This window comes from Sander vitreus, chromosome 17, assembly GCF_031162955.1.
Source record: "Sander vitreus isolate 19-12246 chromosome 17, sanVit1, whole genome shotgun sequence".
NCBI lineage: Eukaryota > Metazoa > Chordata > Actinopteri > Perciformes > Percidae > Sander > Sander vitreus.
The window spans coordinates 2,322,831-2,344,028 of record NC_135871.1 but is presented as its reverse complement, the minus strand read 5'-3'; the positions used below and the strand labels follow the sequence as shown (position 1 = coordinate 2,344,028).

The 21,198-nt window shown below is 41.6% G+C and overlaps 1 protein-coding gene across 1 annotated transcript in view; it reads left to right on the top strand.

Annotated features, from left to right (window-relative positions):
• slc2a15a (solute carrier family 2 member 15a) overlaps nt 1-20,895 on the top strand; it is a 45,196-nt gene extending 24,301 nt beyond the window's left edge. The window contains exons 8-12 of the mRNA XM_078273081.1: nt 4,785-4,895; nt 9,179-9,280; nt 10,025-10,100; nt 15,744-15,871; nt 19,267-20,895. Of these exons, the coding sequence (XP_078129207.1) occupies nt 4,785-4,895; nt 9,179-9,280; nt 10,025-10,100; nt 15,744-15,871; nt 19,267-19,515 (666 nt within the window). The 3' untranslated portion in view covers nt 19,516-20,895. The remainder of the gene's footprint in view (nt 1-4,784; nt 4,896-9,178; nt 9,281-10,024; nt 10,101-15,743; nt 15,872-19,266) is intronic.
• Nucleotides 20,896-21,198: the final 303 nt, after the last annotated feature.

The following is a 21,198-nucleotide window of genomic DNA, read 5'->3' as shown; positions in this document are numbered from 1 at the left end:
CTGATATTGCAATTGCGATATGTAACTACAGTTTTTTTCAACTGAGTGACTGATGGGAACAACAATCCTTGACATTGGTCCAGTATTAAGCGAGATCGCTGCAGTTGACAGCGGTGAAACAAGCTACAATGTAAGTTAATAGGGCAATTGTCCAGCTTGTATTTACCTTCACAAAAGTGCTTGTTTTGCCACTTACAGACTCAGATTATTATTCTAAGTGTCTGACAACATTATAGAAAGGATTTCTAAGGAGATAGACCTTTAAAACCTCTTAGAGACCTTTCTGTTTAACCAGAAACAGCTCTGAAGTCGCTAGCACTAAACCCACCAGATTCCATTTAAAAAAGCAATACCTATAGCAATAGCAATTTTCTCAGAACTCAAAATACATTTTTTATGTGGCCCTAATCCTCTTCCTTACAAAACAAAGAACAAAAACAGCAGTAGTGAGAAGTGAGAACTGTGAACTCACAAAACACGTTTTTTGCCATAATAAGAATTCCTACGCTTATTATGACAACATTTGTGTCTAAAAAGTGTCTAATAGGTAGTACTAGGTAGTGCTAGTGAAAACAAAACAGTCACGCCGCACACACTTGTTTGGGCTTGCGAGCCGGCCAAAGAGTAGTAGGCTAACGTTACGTTTTGAGTGGATGGCAAGAGCGAGACGCCGAAATGGATGCCAATAAGATTCTGAATGGAAAGTTTACTTTTAAAAAGTTGCCAAATGGTTTCATTGACAAGACCAAAGTGATCTGTGTTTTGTCGTTGTGAACTGAGCTATCATCGCAGCACGTCCAGTCTGAAGTACCACTTGATGGCCAAGCACACAGCTGATGCCAATTGTCCGCCCCCTCGTCAAAGCCAGGCGACAATGGATGACTTCAGACAGAAGCACATGGATACCACAACTAAGAACAAACTTACTGCAGCCATAGATGGGTGGCTACTGCATGTAGGCCTTTTCCATGTTGATAAGAGCATTAAAATGAGAAAAAATAATGGGACAAAAAGAAATAGAGGGACATTTAGAATAGATAAAAATGTGCAATTAATTGCGAGTTAACTATGACATTAATGCGATTAATCGCGATTAAATATTTTAATCGTTTGACAGCACTACGAATAGGATAAAATGATGAAGTGAAGGTCAACTTCACTGTGACATCATAATGTTCTGCAAAAACGCTTTGCTCGCTATTATTAAATGCCATAACTCAAAAGATAAAGATACTGATTTAGTGACACTACACTTGGGTGCCTACCTTAGAACTGCGGCGATTGTATAGATTTTGTGCCGCTGCATTGTTGATGTGTGTGCAGCATCCATGCAAAACAATACACTTAATACCTTTTATTAAATTCCTTAAAGTCTTCAATGCTAGGGGCGTCACGAGTTTCACGTCATTAAAATTTGAAATCCCCCACTATTTAAAAAGACAGTATAGCTTACCAGCTGGTATCATCAAGACACAGGCTAACATTAGCTTAAAAGTTACAGGCTACAGGTGCTCTTTTCTAGACCCCATGGCCACTGCCGGAGTTGGAGATGACGGAGAAACAAGAGAAAATCCTCGTGCTTCCTTGAAGTCACCACGTGGCAACATTTTTGCCCTCCACTGTGAGTGAGTTATGGAAACAAACAACAAAGGTGAAGCATGTGGGCTCCAAAGGGACTCCTGGGTGTCTTCAGGTACACGTTGTGCATTCAATTGCGCCATTAAAATAAAAATAAAAAATTGAATCGTGACCTTAAAATCAATATCAAAGCATTCAGCATTCAGCACAGGTGTTATGTAAGTCTGGACAGACAGAGATGTAAACTGCACTGGTTGGCGGAGACATCCAATCGCAAGGCGGTAATTCAAGTTTTCATTCGGTTATTTTTCTTGAAATACACACACATGCATCAAATGCGGAGAGATGTCAGAATGATGGGTGACTACAGCACAGCACCCAGAGCAGTCAGGGGTTTGATCACCTCGGAAGTGCCCAGGAGGTGAACTGGCACATTCCGTACCTGGCCCGTCCGGGACTTCAAAGTGGCGACCATCCGGTTCCTAAGCCAAGTCCCCTACGGACTAAGCTACTGCCGCTATCGATGGTGATTGTGATGATGACTGTGATGTGGCAGAGGCTTGGGGTGATCTTTAGTTCTAAGTAGATGTGACAGTTGGCAAGCCTTGGCACAGTTCTTCCTCTAACCATCACCGTCTGCTGTCAACAGTTAATACACCTCCTGTCCTGTCCTGCTCCCCCGGAGGCCTCAAACTGAGTTGAATTGAATGTGAGCAAATGTCTGCTGTCTCTCCATGGCAGTGCTGTGCCACCTGTGCAGCAAAGTCCTAAATGTCTGTCTCCTCATTTAGATTTTCAGATTAAATTAGAATTTCTTCTTGAAGCATATGTCACATTATGGGGAGAAATAGAATGAGAGTAGAACGGACATTGAACTGTTTGCTGTGGCCATATGACTAGTTCAAAAGAAAGCTCAGCACTTTATTAACCATTAAATAGATTGAGTTGGCCTTCTACAACGGCCACAGTTCTTTGCAATGGCAACAGTACACAAGGAAATAGCCGCCGCTCTGGATTGTTGATTGTAATGGGAATGTTTAATTCTACTCTCATTCTATTCCTATGGTTTTACCTTTGCTTCTCAGCCAAACTGCTCAAAAGATGACTTATAACTTTATCTATTTTTGGTAACTGTTGCTATGTAAGATGCAGTGTGTCTCAATTCCACACACACTACTCTTGATACGTTGTTTAAGCCAACAAAAAAAAGATAAAAGGCAAGGAGCGATAGTACTCAATATCCCTGTGACTTTGTTGAAACTGTCAAATTGAGCAAGACTTTTCAAAGCGTTCCTTATGTGTCTTTGTCACTACCACATCAGAACTGATACGCTTTATTAGCCTGGGAAAACCCTGACGAACTTCAGGCAAATTTGAGATTTGCTCTTTGTCTGGCCAAGAGCCCATTCAAGCCCATTTCCAATTTTTACAAATCGAGGCACCAATCAACACCGTTGAGGCGGCCTTTACACGATGACGATAGCGCAGCGGCGGCGAGCAGCTTTTTGTTTACATTCAACATGACGGCCACCGAGGCGCAGCAACCCGTTGATGCCACTGTCGCTGTTACGTCACCCGGATCGTTGGTCTGATTGGTTGAAGGTCTTTCCAATTGCACCCAGAGGCATTTGAGTCCGTTAGTGACGCCCCTTTGGAAATGGGCTTTGAATGAACCTTTCCCAGACCCACTCTCAGCTACAACTGAGAAGGGTCTGGTGTCAATCAGAAGAATGACTGGGCTTGTCAATATGTAGAAGAAGGTGCTCCCTCTGTTTAACAGCATTGACTGGTTGTAGGGAGGTGTAGGTTTGGTGTGGTTTAAGGTCCCATAATAGGAAATCATTACTTCCTAATGTGATGTCTCTCATTGAAAGAGGTCAGTGAGATCTCAATCTTAAAGAGTAACTACAGTTTTTCTCAACCTGGATTCAACCCTATTTTCCTATGTTTTTGTGTAAAAGTGACTGATGGGAACAACAATCTTTGACATTGGTCCAGTACTAAGTAAGATCGCTGCAGTCGGCAGCGGAGAAACAAGCTACAATGTAAGTTAATAGAACAATTGTCCAGCTTGTACTTACCTTCACAAAAGTGTCTGACAACATTATGGAAAGGATTTCTAAGGAGGTAGACCTTTAAAACCTCTTAGAGACCTTTCTGTTTAACCAGAAACAGCTATGAAGTCGCTAGCGCTAAACCCACCAGACTCCATTTAAAAAAGCAATACTTTTAGCGTGCATATTTTCACATGTAAATCAGTAAACTATGTGTTTATTTCAACCAAAACTAGAAGTGTGATGGTTGGAAAAGTGGAAAGACGACCCAAAACGGCTTTTCATGTTTTATTTTGTTTCTGTCGACTTTGAATGAAGTGTATTTTACGATGCTAAAATTACTGTTTATTTACATGGAGTCTGGTGGGTTTAGCGAACGCAGTATTGCGGATGTTTTTATGTTTAAAAAAGGATCTTACTCTTTAACAGAAAGGTTGACCTCCTTAGAAATCCTTTCCATAATGTTGTAAGACACTTTAGTGAAGGTAAATACAAGCTGGACAATTGCCCTGTTAACTTACATTGTAGCTTGTTTCTCCGCTGCCGACTGCAGCCATCTTGCTTAATACTGGACAAATGTCAAAGATTGTAGTTCCCATAAGTCACTTAGACACAAAAACATAGGAAAATAGGGTCCAGGTTGAAAAAACAATAGTTACCATATAAGTGTACACCAAGTGGCTATTTCTATAGAAACAGAGAAGAAAGGCGAGATTGTTGACACCCACTAGAGCAGCATGAGGTCATCACAGAAGGCAGTAGAAATTCTTAGCCAGTTCAAAAAAGACACGGTGCGGCAGACAGCACTGCATGCCACTTTGAGCACTGAGATGCCACTTATCCAACGTTTGTTGAAAGCAGAAAGCTGACAATGTTTTGTTAATTCAACTTTAGAACTTCACGTTTGCTTTATGTTTAATCTGGTTTAATCAGATGGATATATTTTGGTGTAAACACCTGTGTTCTGTAATATTTTTATTTTTTATTTTTTTTAAGTTACACCCATAAAAAACCCTTTTATTCATTGTTTTTCCTCTTTTTTTCTACATTTTTCAACAAGCCGACATGTGATCACACAGAACAATAAAGTTTTAATAAGCATCAAATGGATTTCACCTTACTTATCTTTAGTGTCTTATTTTTCTACCACAGATCTGGTTCTATACCAATGACATTTTTAAAAATGTGGGTATCCCAGCAACACAGGTACCGTATACCACAGCAGGAACAGGAATTATAGAGATCATCGCTGGACTCATTGGGGTAATCTTACAAATTAGAGGGGTGCAATTAGATTGTAGCCCTATCTTTATTTTGGTGTTGTGTCTAGAAGGTCTTTTTTACTATATTGATTTAACATAATATGGGATAAGAAGATTGATATCAATCTCATGTCTGTGTGTAACAGAGCTAAATTCAGGATGTGGTTAGCTTAGCCTAGCATAAAGACTGGAAGCAGGTGGAAACAGTTAGCTTGGCTCTGTCCAATGTTCAAAAATACACCTACGGACACATCTAAAGTTCACTGATGCACACATTTGATCTCATTTGTTTAATGAATGCACAAACAAAATGGTAAAAATGACAACTTGTGGTTTCAGTAGGAGTTATGATCTGGAACTATTTCTTGATCAACAAAAGTCAGGCGTAGAAACGCTCTCAATCACCAGTTCGTACGTTGATGTTTCTGCCTGCTGGACTGCTCGTTAGACCTATCACTGAAAAGAAGAGCAAAGAAGTAGCTCTATACATCAGAGCTCCAATATGTCATCCATAGAAGTAGCTCTATACATCAGACTGGCAATACGTCATCCAAGGGAGGCTCTCATCCCCACTCCCCTTTCGGGGGAAAACAATCCCAAATTCCCCATCAGTACAGGCATTATGCAACATGATCCCACACAAATTGCAAAGGAAACTCTCTCAACTGATCTAGTCTCATAAAAGTCTCCTCTATAACATATGAAAAGTCCTAAGAAATCCAAGTGGTGGAAAGTTTTGAAAAATGCTGAAATCTGTGATGCCAATTTCCCATTGCAGCCCATGTTACGTAAGTGGAGCCACGCATTCACATGAACGGGTCCATATGATATAGTAGGAAAATGTATGCACACCAAAACGTATGATATATCCTATGAAATTAGGAGACCCCCGGCTGGTCACGTGACGCCGGCTGGCTACGAGCTCCATGATGCCGAGCGGCAGTTGCTAGTTGTTTAAGCTGCTACAGAGCTTCGTAACGCCAGCTACAGACCTCCGTTGTATCAGCGGTAGTTGGTGGTTCAGTTACCCAAGAATCTGTGACTTTGAGCCGGGTACAGAGCACCACGAGCTGCCAGTCTTTACAGCGGACATTACGGTTAAATTTAGTCCACACAATATGAGCGTTTTGCCACGACGAAAGTTAAGATTAGGCACCAAAACGACTAGTTAAGATTAGGAAAAAGATCATGGTTTGGATTAAAACACTCGTAAGGAACACACATTTCCTGGGTGAAGGGCTTTAGTTTTCCCCTGGAAGCAAACTCCACTCTCTGGCTTGAAAGTCCTGTATGTTAACGCCCACTCATCTACCCCTACCACCGCTATACGTGCCAGCCGCGTTCTTAAACGTGCGGTATACTAGCTGCATCTGACCTGTCGAGCGCCAGCGTGATGTCATGGGAGCGCCGTAACTGTTAATACACGCGCGTGGAGGTCGCGACACTAGTTGCAGTCTTCTTCTGAACAGAGGTGGCGCTAATGAGGAAAGGCTACCGACTTTAGACTAGAAGAAGAAGAAAAAGGTAAACAACGGCAGAACTGGCAGCAGCATTGCCGTCAATGATTCGATTTGATTCGATTACCTACTTGGTGGGATCAAGCCTTTCATTCGCCATAAAAGAACTAATCTTAACCCAGTAAGTTTACAAGAGAGACTTGCAGTCACTCTGAGAGTCCTGGCATCCGGTTGTCCTCAAACTCGTCCATGCTTCCTGTTTACGCTTTGTCGCACGCCACAAAAAAAACATAGAGTGGTGCCATCTGGACGCGCACTCAAAATCCTCGCACACCAGCGAGATCTACGTCATTTTGATGTCACATTGGCACGCGCAAGCTCGGATGCGGCGACTGTAAAACAGCCTTTATACAGCAGCCATCAATGTAGTGAATACAACAACAAAAAATGTGGAATGCTTACAGATTACAGTTTTGAACGAATGGTTCATGAGAACAGGCTGAGTGGTCACTACAGGTGAATATAAAAATAGTTTAACAGATAACAGACAAAATATTATTGTCTTCATGAAGGCTAAGTAATCAACCGGGGAAGTTTCATGTTGATATCTGTAAATTAAAATATTTTCCCTATTCACCTGTAGTGTAGGAAACCAATGGAGTGCCTTCTCCAAGTGAAGGAGTTTAAATACCTCGGGGTCTTGTTCGCGAGTGAGGGGACAATGGAGCGGGAGATTGGTCGGAGAATCGGTGCAGCGGGGGCGGTATTACATTCAATTTATCACACCGTTGTGATGAAAAGAGAGCTGAGCCAGAAGGCAAAGCTCTCAATCTACTGGTCAGTTTTCGTTCCTACCCTCACCTATGGTCATGAAGGCTGGGTCATGACCGAAAGAACAAGATCCAGGGTACAAGCGGCCGAAATGGTTCCATTTAGAAAGTAGAGCCGCTGCTCCTTCGCATCGAAAGGAGCCAGTTGAGATGGTTCGGGCATCTGGTAAGGATGCCCCCTGGGCGCCTCCCTAGGGAGGTGTTCCAGGCACGTCCAGCTGGGAGGAGGCCTCGGGGAAGACCCAGGACTAGGTGGAGGGATTATATCTCCAACCTGGCCTGGGAACGCCTCGGGATCCCCCAGTCAGAGCTGGTTAACGTGGCTCGGGAAAGGGAAGTTTGGGGTCCCCTGCTGGAGCTGCTCCCCCCGCAAGCCGACACCGGATAAGTGGACGAAGATGGATGGATGGACCTGTAGTGTCTCACCTTAACGTGGGCTGCAATGGGAAATTGGCATCGCCAATTTCAGTATTTTTCAATACTTTCCACCACTTGGATTTCTTAGGACTTTTTATTTGTTATAGAGGAGACTTTTATGAGACTAGATCAGTTGAAAGAGTTTCTGTTGCAATTTGTGGGAGATTAACCCCTTTTTTCTCACAAAATGCTTTTAGGCTACTACATAGACGGCAACAGCATAAACAGAGGAAGTTGAACATAGCTCCAAATGTTTTACATTAAGAAGGCTACGCAGAAGAGTGGCTTTATTGTTGGTTGGACCAACAGTACATCCAAACACTGATGTACTCTGATTTATTCCCCTGCCATGTCCTAAAAAAGATCCTGATAGATGGGCTTTGGCTCCAAGCTATATACCAGACTGGCATCGCCGATGCTCCCTTGATCTGTCACATCAGGAAAGAAACTTAAAATGCCAGTACCAGACTGTCGTCTCAGCCTATAGATCAAACAGTTGGCTATTACAGTAATAATAACTGCTTGTCACATTGAGGTTGTCAGGTTCAATTCCATCATATCAAAACTAAAACCTGTACTCACTGACACTTATCTGGCAAACTGTGCTATAGAGACACAATGCATAGTTCTGAGAATGTGTGGATGGATACATTGTTGTTTGTCAAGAGAATCTCCACACATAACTCTAAAAGAAACATGCCATGTTTATTGGTGAGCTTTAGAGGTGTAAGTAGGTGTATTTGTGAACTTTGGATAGAGCCAGGCTAGCAGTTTACACCTGCTTCCAGTCTTTATGCTAAGCTAGGCTAATCATAGCCTGACTCCAGCTCGGTGCTTAAAGGCCCTGACACACTAACCCGACAGCCGACCAGCAGGAGGAAAGGCAGTCAGACTGATCAGTCTCCCCAAGTTGGTCAAAAAAGTGCCTCAGAACACACCGAAGCGACGCCGACTTGAGCGTACATTCTGCGCGAGACGTAATACGTCTCCATAACAACAGGTGGCACTAATCTGTATTGTCGCCGAAAAAATTAAAACCGACAGCCGATTGGACGAACGCATCACGTGGGTCAGGCTGCTCCCGGATTTTACAACCGAGCATAATGGCGGCTCATTCAGAATACAAGCTCATATTTTACGGAGATAGTTCACCGAAACGTGTTTCTGAAAACATTTTAAGCGAGAAATAGGCCATGCAGTTGCTGAATCTGTCTTCATTTCAGATCGACAAAGGTCAGTTTAAAAGATTTTCGTCAGATTTTGAGAGACTCTAGTCACGCTAACATAAGTGCACTGATTCGCTAGTCAAGGTCTAGAACTCCACCAATCAGAGCACACTGAACAGACTTGAGTCAGTGACCTCGCCAGACTGCCCGACAGCCGATTATCAGGTTGGTGTGTCAGGGCCTTAAAACACAGACATAACATTAATATCCATCTGAACATCTCACTCTCAGAAAGAAAGCATATAAGTGTATTATTCCTTCAGATACAAGCTCACTACGGTATGTTCTTGCATCTGTAGTGTGTATTTATTCATTTAATAGTGTCTGACATGAGCTCTGTGTGTCCTCCAATAGTGTTTCTCCATAGAGAAGCTGGGCAGGAGGCCTCTCATGATCGGGGGATTTGCCATGATGGGCTTCTGCAGTGCTGGCATCACAGTAGCCCTCATTTTACAGGTGCGTGTGTGTGTGTGTGTGTGTGTGTGTGTGTGTGTGTGTGTGTGTGTGTGTGTGTGTGTGTGTGTGTGTGTGTGTGTGTGTGTGTTTCTCTAAAAGTCTTGTGACCCCTTTCCAGTACAGGGAGAGTACAGGGTGAAGAGTAGGGCTGTGAATTGATTAAAATATTTAATCGTTATTAATTGCATCAATGTTCATAGTTAACTTGTGATTAATAACAAATTATTTGCACATTTTGTAATTGTTTGTAAATGTACTTTAAAAGGGATATTTAAAGTTAGTAAGTTCAAGTGTAATTTGAGACTAAACATACTCCAGTGGTAACTCAGTTCACGTTGACAGTGCATGCAAATAACTTTAGTCTTGTTGAGAGAGCCATCTGGAAGGGCTTTGAAATTGTATTTGCCATTCAAAAGACCCTTTTCTAGAAGGGTCTACAATGTGTATGATAGGGATATCATACGAATTGGTGTTCATAAGTTTTGGTACGATATAATACAAACCCGTTCATGAGAATGCATTGCGTGGGGAGGAACAACTGTGTCTGTTTCACTTTCAGTTAGCAGAAAGCACTGTGTTTCTGCTTTGCCCTGTGCAACAATGGATTACATGCAGGGCCATCATGTAGCAGCGGGCTAAGGGGTGAAGCAGTGTTGGAAAAGGATGGGGTCAAGTTTTTCATTAGAGAAAATAACTAAATGTGATCGGACTTCTCCTTATGCTGTTTCTTCTCTCTCTCGGCAGACTCACCTATCATTCATGCACTACGTCAGTGTCTGCTGTGTGGTCGGCATCATCGCTGGCTTCTGTATCGGCCCAGGCAAGTTGCTCTATACTGCGTGTTGAAGGACTGTGATGATGTGGATAGGACAGATTCCAGATTTTTCCTTGGGATTTTGAATATTAACTATGATGTCTAAACCAGTGATTCTCCAACTCTTTTCAATAATATTCCCCCTTTCAATTGTGTTTTTAAGCCAAGTATCCCCTGACCAGCGAGAATCATTTTTGGTAGAACAAAAAGTCTATATAAAGAGGGACAATACAGCGATGTAAGCGATAGATTACAGCCTTGTAACTGAAAAACATTTAAATGCTAATTATAAAGGCGACAAAAACTTTTTTTTAAAACTACAAAACCTTGGAAAAAGACAATAGAAAGAAGGAAGAATAGGTCAATAATAGTAACATAAACTTCAAAAAAGCAACAAAAGCAATGGTGGTGGTGATGGCGCAGTGGATATGACACATCTTTGGTGTGTGGCGATCTGGGTTCGAGTCACACTGCGGAAATGTCACTGTTAAGCTGTTATGTTAGGATTGTGGGTAGTGTAGTACTTATCCATGACATCAGAATAAAATGTTTTTTATTAAAACAAAGATGATTTCATATAGACTTGTGGCTTCAACAGGGTCATAAACCATTGTTTCACAATCTCAAAGCTGGTGGTACATCTACCCTGGATGGTTTAGACATCATAGTTAATATTCAAAATCCCAAGGATAAATCTGGAAATCTGTCAGGAGATGAAGTATTCCCGAGTTAAAACAAGACATCACAACTATCATTTTGCTCTGGTTATTCTTCATATCTCATGGTGTCAGAGGAGCTGTGAACAGATTTCAAATACACATCATTTTCATTATCCACTATTCTGTTGATTACATTCTCAGTTTAATCAATTCATTATTTGGTCCATAAAATATTCAAAGCTAGTAAACACTGTCTATCCCACTTTCCCAAGGCTGAAGCTGACGTATCGTACCGTGGACCGATTCACACTAAATAAAACTGTGCCAAATTTCGGTACCTGAAAGCGAATAAGCGCGAGTTTCTCTGCCCTCTCTGCATGTTGATAGAGAGCGGGGATCCAAAACACACACACACACACACACACACACACACACACACACACTCTTGTTTAAGTCACAGAGCGTCACGGCAATGCTGGTAAAGGAGTTGCACTTTTCAAAACTTCACGCAGACACCGTTGACAAGTGAAATAATGTTTTTGTTATTACAGAGCAAAAGGTAAATGTGAACGGTACCCAACCCTAACTATATGTAACACTACACTACCTAACTGAGTTGAAATGTCTTTAATGTCCCCAAGGGGCAATTTGGTTCACAACAGGTAGCCAACACATACCCAATCGCACAAAAACACATAAAAACATGAGATAATAAATAGATAAGAGCATAAATACACATGTACACTATACTTAAATAAATGAAAAAATATGTGCTGTGACATGGGCAGGGATGGCAGATGACCTATAGTTTGTTGAGAAACCCAACAGCTCATGGTACAGATGATCTCAGGTATCTGTTAAGTAGCATGTATGAGCAAATATAAAATAGACCTTTTTCACGGCACTCATGTTGACATGTCATAGTAGGAAAAGCACAGGTGTATTCAAACCCATAATGATGGCTGCATTCCACTTAGGAGAGACCCTGGTATTGTGCATGCTGACTCACTGAAATAGCTTACTGGGACACTTGATGGAATTGAGCCATCATTAAGGTTATCAATGGCGCCCATACAGGCGTATTCAAATGATCCCAACAAGGCAAGCACATGCAAGACAACACTGAAAGCTTAACTGCTACAGATTCATTTCATTAATTAATTAATACCAATGCAAATGAATACAACATGACCGTGCAGAGTAACAGTGATAAATGACGCTATACACCTGCATGAATATAATTAAATGTTATTTGCCAAACAGGTGTCGATGAGCCAATCATTGTGAAGCATATTGCAAACTGCTGGTTCCAATTAGCCAACACAAGCACAACGGCAGTGCTCTGCCTGAAGGCTATGCTTCGTTTGACAAGCTGAAACATGCCACTTTTTGTCATTTTTGCTTTAAAAAAGTATGTAAATGATTTATCAATTGCCAAGTTTCATTTTCTGTCAATCGAGTAATGGATAATCTCATTTTAGGGCCAATGTAGACTGTCCTCAAAGTGTGTCTGTGGGTGATCCAAAGCAACCAGGACGTTGATTCTGGATTTCTTTTTGAATGTCAATTATTCCAATTATTCTTTATATTGCATTGCCAAATAAAACCAACACTATCTGCATGGAGAGATAACACTAGATGGAGGAGAAGAAACATTTAATATTATTTATGATATAGTGTTTGTAATTTCAACCGAGAAAGGATTATGTTATTTTATTTTTTTAAGTGCAACAGATTTTAAAAATGAGGGTTTCTTCATCCTGCACTTTTTGGTTGGCTTCTGCACTTTCCAGGTAGTAAACAGCACCATTGACGTGATTAGTCTGCAGAGGTTAAAGTTGCTTTGTGTTATTAAATGGCTCCCTCTAGGGTTCAAACCCTAAACATTCTTAAGGGGTCTCTAATTTGTAGTTGTTGTTGTTGAAAGTTTGAAAGAATTGAAAGTAAAAGTCCTAGAGTAGCTTAAGCTATTAATCTTCATATTTACATACGGTTTGTCAAATATGTAAATTGATACCTAATTGATAATATTTACAAGTGTTAATAGCCATAGAAATCACATAATCAACATGCTGTTCTACAGCATCATACAAATACACTGAGTGATAAATATGCCTATTTATTTTTCTGGATTCAGTTCTGCACACTGACAAATCCATGTTCTACGGCCTCCTGTAAGAGAGACAAACAATGGAGTTTTAATTATAGAATATAATAACTAATTAGTCATATGCATTCTTTGATATATGACAGCAGATTCCATTCTCTAATTAGCCTTTCATAAGCCATATTGGTGTAAAAGATAATGAATTAACATGAATAATATTTTCCTTTCACAGGCAGTCATCAATACCATTAGTATCTGCTTGCTCAGACATATCCTATTAGGAGATATTAATTTTTATTAGAAAAACAAAAGCAAAAGAAAACACAAGGTGCTTGATTTGTGAAAACAAAATGCTACCTTAACTCTAAAAAACTGAAAAGAGTCTACCTCTGCGTGGCTCAATATGGGTCTAAAATGAGGTTTAATTTTTCAAGTACTAGAGCAACTTTACATTATTAGATATTCCACAATTAGTATCATCAATTTATTTATGATGTGACAGGAGACACCAGCTCTGTTGTGGTGGAATATGAACAGAAGAGTTATTATACACTGTTATCCCAAACTAGTTGACTTTATTAGAAATTTGCCTTAAACCGTTTACGTTTTCGATCAAGGTGAAACTTAACATGTTAAGTTGTATTAAAGCTATAGTGCTTAGTTTCTGTCTCCCCCATGAGGAATTCTAAGTAATGACAACAGTTCAAATGACCCTGCCCCTCCCATACAGAAACTTAAAGGTCCTATGACATGCTGCTTTTTGGATGCTTTTATAAAGCCCTTACTAGTCCCCTAATACTGTATCTGAAGTCTCTTTTATATAGGCCTTAGTGGTCCCCTAATACTGTATCTGAAGTCTCTTTTATATAGACCTTAGTGGTCCTCTAATACTGTATCTGAAATCTCTTTTATATAGACCTTAGTGGTCCCCTAATACTGTTTCTGAAGTATCTTTTATATAGCCCTTAGTGGTCCCCTAATACTGTATCTGAAGTCTCTTTTAAGGCCTTAGTGGTCCCCTAATACTGTATCTGAAGTCTCTTTTATATAGACCTTAGTGGTCCCCTAATACTGTATCTGAAGTCTCTTTTATATAGACCTTAGTGGTCCCCTAATACTGTATCTGAAGTCTCTTTTAGCCAGTCCCACAATGAGCTTTCCTTAGGATGTGCCATTTCTGTGTCTGTAGCTTTAAATGCTATTGAGGTGGAGAGAGGGGGGGCACAGTGGAGGGTGGGGGTGTGGCCTTGACCAACTGCCACTTTGCTCGTTTGCAAGCCATGATGTCCCTCTCTTTCTCATGGGTGGACCAAGTTCTCTGGGCGGACAAAGCAGAGAAAGGGGAGGTAACCTTTCCTCTTATGATGTCATAAGGAGAAGATTCCAGATCAGCCCATCTGATCTTTCATTTTCTCAAAGGCAGAGCAGGATACCCAGGGCTCGGTTTACACCTATCACCATTTCTAGCCATTGGGGGGCCATAGGCAGGCTGGGAGAACTCATATTAATGTTAAAAAAAAACCTCAAGTGAAATTGTCATGCCATGGGACCTTTAAAGCTTTAAGGCTCTGACACACCAACCCGATTATCGGCGCCGCCTGCTGTTATGGAGACGTATTACATCTCGACGCACGCGCACAGAACGTATGCTCAAGTCGGCGTCGCTTCGGTGTGTTCTGAGGCACTTTTTTGAGAGACGGGAGCCGACTGATCAGTCTGACTGCCTTTTCTGCCGTTGGTGTGTCAGAGCCTTTAGTGCGTAACTTTTCATATTAATGAACGTCCGTTCCATTCAAGCCATTGCCAAATGAGTTGCTACAAAGCTAATGAAGACTATCAGCTCCACACAACTCTCTCTGGATTTCTCAGTATGGCTATGTTCAGAAGATTGTGTCATCCGGGGACTTAGTAATGAAAATGTTTTTTAACAAAATACGAAAGAATAGGTAGTGGCCACTAAAAAGTTTAATTACAACTAATTCTGGGTTTACAGTGTATAGAAATAAATTAAAACAAATTTTGGGTTCTCTTAGTTTGGAATTGGAGATGTATTACAGAGAGCCTGCATAAGTAACACATGCAAGTCATGTGGCATTGTGGGAAATGTAGGATCAAGACTTTTGGGAGCTTCACCCATACAAGGGACTAAAAGTCAGGATATCTCAGCCTCTGTTGAACAGATAATGACCGCTCTTTTAAAGGAACACGGCGACTTATTTGGACTTTGTCTTATTCACCGTATCCCCCAGAGTTAGATAAGTCCATACATACCCTTCTCACAGGGGTGCAACTACCCAGTGTTAGAGGGGTATGCAGCAACAATTTTAGCGCCTGAAACACCTGAATAGCACTGTTACTCTCTGCTCCTCACGGCGGGGCTTCTCAGGTGCTGCGAGCAAATCACTCCGCCCAAGTAGCAGAAGTAGCAGTGCTTCGCCTTCTGAGAATATAGTTCCCAGTATGTATACGGTTAGAAGATGGCTGTGTCTCATATTATCTTGTTATTTGTACACGCTGTGACTATACAAATCACAACATGTAAATAGGAACATGTTGGCGTTATTTTGTCACTTATTGGGAGCAGTATGGCTAGATGGAGCCGGTTACCTCCAGGATCTGTGCTAAGCTAGGCTAGCGGTGGGGGCGTCAGACAGAGTTACGACACGCACGGAGATGAGAAGGGTATGTATGGACTTATCTAACTCTGGGGGAGACGGGGAATAAGACAAAGTCCCAATAAGTCGGCATGTTCCTTTAAATCTGTCTCTCGTGAGCAGTCCAATATTAAATCACTAGCGTGCCTCTTTCAATCAACTCATTCAACATAAGTGTATGATTTGCACTGATGTTTTCATTTTTTTTTTTGCTTTGTTCTTGTTCCAGCGGGGGTTTCCTTCCTGATCACAGCAGAGCTGTTTAAACAGTCCCATCGTCCAGCGGCTTACATCGTCGGAGGATCACTGAACTGGCTGTCTAACTTTACTGTGGGCTTCGTCTTCCCCTTCTTACAGGTGAAAGCTGTACTATATGCTGCCCTGCGTGAGCATTTCTCTTTCCTAAATGTTAATACTACTAGGCGCGCTCTGGCTTTCTAATAACTGCAAATTGAATGTGATCTGAACTGGCTAATCTGTTCACTGACCCGCTGCTTGGTTTTGTTCCAATCCCAATTATTGTCTTTTCTTTTATGTCATTTTTAAAATGCTCCCAATATAAAGTGCTTGTTCATAGAAATAAAATGGATAGAAAGGCCATTGAACCCTGGTCATTTCATTGGTACACAACAAAATTGCGATTGTTGTTATTTGTCATAGTGTCAGTGGGGCTGTAAGCTGTTTCGCAGCTCGCAGCTCGGGAGATGTCCTCAGTGTTGCAGGGAGTGAGGAGGGACAGTTAAGGTGTGGACACACAGAGCCGACTGCCAAATGTCGGCAGAAAAGGCAGTTGGACTGATCAGTCTCCCCAAATTGGTTAAAAAAATGCCTCGGAACACACCAAAGCAACGAGACGTAATACGTCTCCATAACAGCAGGCGGCGCTAATCTGTATTGTCGCCCAAAAAATGAAAACCGGCAGCTGATTGGACGAACGCGTCACGTAGGTCTGACTTCTCCGGAAATTCAAAGACAAAAGCCGTCATGGCGGCTTGTTCAGAATACGATCTCATATTGTACTAAAATAGTTCACCGAAACGTGTTTCTGAAAACATTTTAAGAGAGAAATAGGCCGTGCAGTTGCTGAATCTGTCTTCATTTCAGATCAACAAAGGTCAGTTTAAAAGATTTTCGAGACTCTAGTCATGCTCATTCCGCTCCCCGTTTACGGGTTAGCTCTCCACCAATCAGATGGGTCATTTGAGTCCGACTGCCGGCAGTGCCGATTATACATGTCAAATCGGCCAAAATGAAGGCCAGCGGCCCCTCAGACGGACGACGGCACGGAACACACCGAACAGACTCGAGTCACTGACCTCGCCAGACTGTCCAACGGCCGATGATCAGCTCTGTGTGTCCACACCTTTAGACGCAGCGGCATTGGGTCTGCGAACCGCTAACGTTAGACCCAGCCCACTGTTCAGCTCATTCTCTGTAACCGATGCAGCATAAAAGCATGGCGGTGTTAGTTGGCTAACGTTAGCTTGCTAACAACGCCTTAACGTTACCCCTTCGCCACATCGTTCACAGAAAACGAGCCGAATAAAGCTGTCACTCGTGGCGATAGCAACGTGCTTTGTGTGGCTGAAACATTAAGTTAATTTGACTCATTTAGCAGCTGACTCTCTGCCTCATAACGTAACTACTCCACGGCTCGTTTGTCCATTACTGCAAAACCTCAGCTCCGCGACTTACCGCTTATTATTGGAAGTTTATATGTTACCATGGCAATGGTACACATAAAAATGGCTGCTGCTCTGACCATTCTGCTATGTTGATTTGAATGGAAATGGCCTTTCTATCCATTTAAAATCCCTTTCAAATCCTGTTTTTTGGCTCCAGAAATCAATCTGGCCTGCTGGTAGTAACACAGTCTTACACTTGTTCCAGTCCCACCAATGTCTGTTGATTTTGCAGTCACAGAACTGCACGAGAGAGTGTGCTAAGAGTAGCTCAGAACTGCTCAAAATCTAAGTCTGAGATGTTGGCTTACAGTGTAGACAGACAAAAGTAGACATTAAAAAATGTCAAAGTTCAATTAGCTGCATTTGTTCCATTTGCTCCGAGTACAGTATGCTATCAGAGGCCCTGGCACTATAGGCACTGAGGGCCTTTTTCCACTGCAAGAAAAAGGATACTTGAAGTTGAATTAAATAATTGCATGGCAAAAAAAGTTATGTGGCTTTTCCATTTTTAGGTTTAAATCGACAAAAATACTTCGGATTTGCAAATGTCATGTCATTGTCACAATTGTCAAAAGGTGAGAGAAAAGCATGTCTCCCCAAAAAGTCACCCTCTTTGGTGATTCAAAGGTTCAGGGTTTGAATCCCACAGGATTTCAAAATCCTACTAAACAGTCAGACTTAACTATAACATAATTGCTGCACTGTTGTGCTCTGTTTTCATTTGATTTTATACAATTCTACTTCTACATCTTGCTATGCTAACATCAACAATGTAAACTAACAGTTGTATCATTTCAGCCTGCTGTGAAATGCATGTTAACACATAACCGCAAAGAAGAACCGCACAAATGCATCAAGAAACACACGTCCCAGTCGATGCATTAAGATTAGCTTGATTAAAGTGGGCATGGTTTATTACAAGAAATCTAAAGTTCAAGATACGTCCTGCCGAGCTGAACTTTTTTTCAGCACATCCCCTAAACGGTGACATTGTTTGGAGCACCCCTAATTACAATGTAATAATGCAGCGTTCACTGGATAGTAGAGGTGAACAAGATTTCCATGTTCTCGTTCACGTCACAGGATTACTCAGGAGGGTTGTATGATTACAGAGTAGGTCAAATGAGTGTTTAAGATCCTGTGTATTAACTATATTACACAGTACAGTCTTAAAGGTTCCATATCATGCTCATTTTCAGGTTCACACTTGTATTTTGGTTTTCCAGTAGAACATGTTTACATGCTTACATTTTCAAAAAACACATTATTTTGGTCATACTGTCTGTCTAAATATACCTGTATTCACCCTCATTCTGAAATGCTGCGTTTTAGCGCCTGTCTCTTTAATCCCCCATGCTAAAAACACCCAGTCTGCTCTGATTGGTCATGGTTTCTGGGTCTTTAGCATCTGTGCTATCAGCATCTCTGCACCATCATTGCAACCGGAGAATGACTGTAACGGCACTGTAGCAGCACTTTCTACCTATATATAGTATAGCTGTGACATCACAACCGTACTGAAATCCTGACGACTCGTTTGAATGCTCTATTTCTGAATACGGGCTGTGTGCGTTTCTCTGTGGATTGAGCGTTTTGATACTTAACAGTATTTATACAGCAGCTCGACCTGTTTTAAAATCAAACAAGACATGAAAATCTCACTTTTTACAATATGGGACCTTTAAATTGGGAGTTTAATTAACTTGAACAACAGAGTTTGGCTGATGTGATGTGTGGTATGTGCTTAATATTTAGGCACGTCTTTATTATGACTCTCCAAGTCAGAAAAGTTGGAATTTCCCACTCATAATTAAAACTTGGATGTTGATTGTTTCCAACCGCGTGCCACATCATGTCTGTTCTGTTTTAACCTATACAAATCATTAATTCGTAACCCTTTCCTTTGCTCTCTGTTTTGAGTTCCCTCTACTTTTAATCTGAAATAACTCTTTCCTCTTTGGATTGACAATTCATCACTTGTTTCATTATGTCTCAATCTCATTTTTTATTCCTTATCTTTTACTCCTTCCAATGATCCTACGTCCATCTGCCACATCTGAACATCAGATGTCAGCGGGGTCTTACTGCTACTTGGTGTTTGGCGCCATTTGTCTGGCCGTGGCCGTCTATGTCTATATTGTGATCCCAGAGACCAAAAACAAGACCTTCATGGAGATCAGCCGGATGTTCTCTAAGAAGGAGGCAGTCCTAGAGACCCAGGGCCTGTTGGACCACCTGAAACTGAGGAAGATGAACGGCTATGGTGGTGTGGAACATTCTTCACTGGAGTTCGACAGTTCTTCATCTGTACCTTAACTGAGCTTCAGGCTCTCACTGGGACTACAAAACCATGCATTACTTCCTCTTTATTATACTGTTTTGATATACACACATCAGCCAACACACCGCCTCTCCCAAAAAGCATTCTCCACCACACCGGTCCTGAAAACCTCCTCCTCCCAGCATTCCAAAGCTCCTCTGCTAGTGATGTAAACATTAGTCTATATCCTTTCGTTACACTTCTGGAATTGCTCCGTTGCCGACGGAAATTTCCAGATTCAATCATTTAGGCCGGATATCCGTTGCCTTGGGCTTCCTTTGCGTTCTAACCTCTGGTGGATTTGTGAGGACTATGGTTAACTGCTCCTCAGATCTCTGCAGGGTAAATCCAGACAGCTAGCTAGACTATCTGTCCAATCTGAGTTTTCTGTTGCACGACTAAAACAACTTGAACGTACACGTTCCACCAAAATGCGTTCCTTCCCAAAGCTATTTTGCAGAGGCACCACGGCTTTTCCCAGTGCCTAGCACCGCCCATGACGATTGTGATTGGTTTAAAGAAATGCCAATAAACCAGAGCACATTTTTTCCCATCCTGGAATGCTGTGTGGACTAGCCAGACCCTCGCCTGCAGCGCTGTGGAGGAAGGTCTGGCAAAGGGAGACTATATGCAAACATTAACATCGCCCTGTGCTAGGCACTCCAAGTCCTGGCAGCACGGCTAACTAAGCCAACCAGCTGATGGCAGCTATAGTTAGCAGCAGTTAGCGGTTAGCCTTAGCACTAACTATTAACCATTCTAGCAACAAGTAAAGCTTTCTGTCAATCTGAAAACTCTATAAATCACTGGAAGTCGAGGCAGAGGAGCCAGAGGACATCAGACAAAAAAACAGAAAACAGTTCCACCATAAAATATGATCCAGTTTCATCCAAATAGTGCCTAACAGCGTTACTGTTATTTTAACGTTTGTTAGAGATTGTTATAAAGTGTTACATTAAGGGTAAATTGAGTTTTAATTTCATAGCTTTGCCTATTTTGCTTATCAGTACTAATGACATTGTATTCACCAAGCTAATAGCTAAGATCTGGGACCAAGGGGACATCACTGAAAATTAGTCTGACACGACAACAAACAGACCATCAGACATGTTAAAAAAACCAATCCTACATTACAGTTTACAAACTCACTTCCTGCTTCATCTTTGACTACATCAAGCAGTGGGGACAGCAGCCGTAATCCTTTACGCACCATGCATACATTTGTTTTTCTGAGACACTCACAATATTAACGTATTTTTTTGTCCCCTTGGAAAAAATAAATTTCTTTAAGTTTTCTCGGCACTGTTTTGAGTGGTTTAATAAACCGGTTAATGGGAGAACTTTACTCTTGTCTCCAACTTGTAAGTGGAACATTACAGTGAGCATGTGTATACAGAACAGTGAATAAATGGATTGCCGAATCCGAAATAATACAGTGCATTGGACATTGGTTTATTTTTAGCCGAGAACACCCGTCCAAATCCAACACAGTCTCACTCCCCAGGTGATCCACGATGTCTTAACTTCTTCAATGGGCTTGTTTTGGGAATTTCATTCCTTTTAAGTCAGGAGGAGGGAGGACAGATGTACAGTGAAAGCTAGGGCATTTCCATCCATAAGAAAGAGCGAGCCACCCTACACAGTTCAGGTAGCCAGGCTGGTCAAAGTGTTGAGAGGTT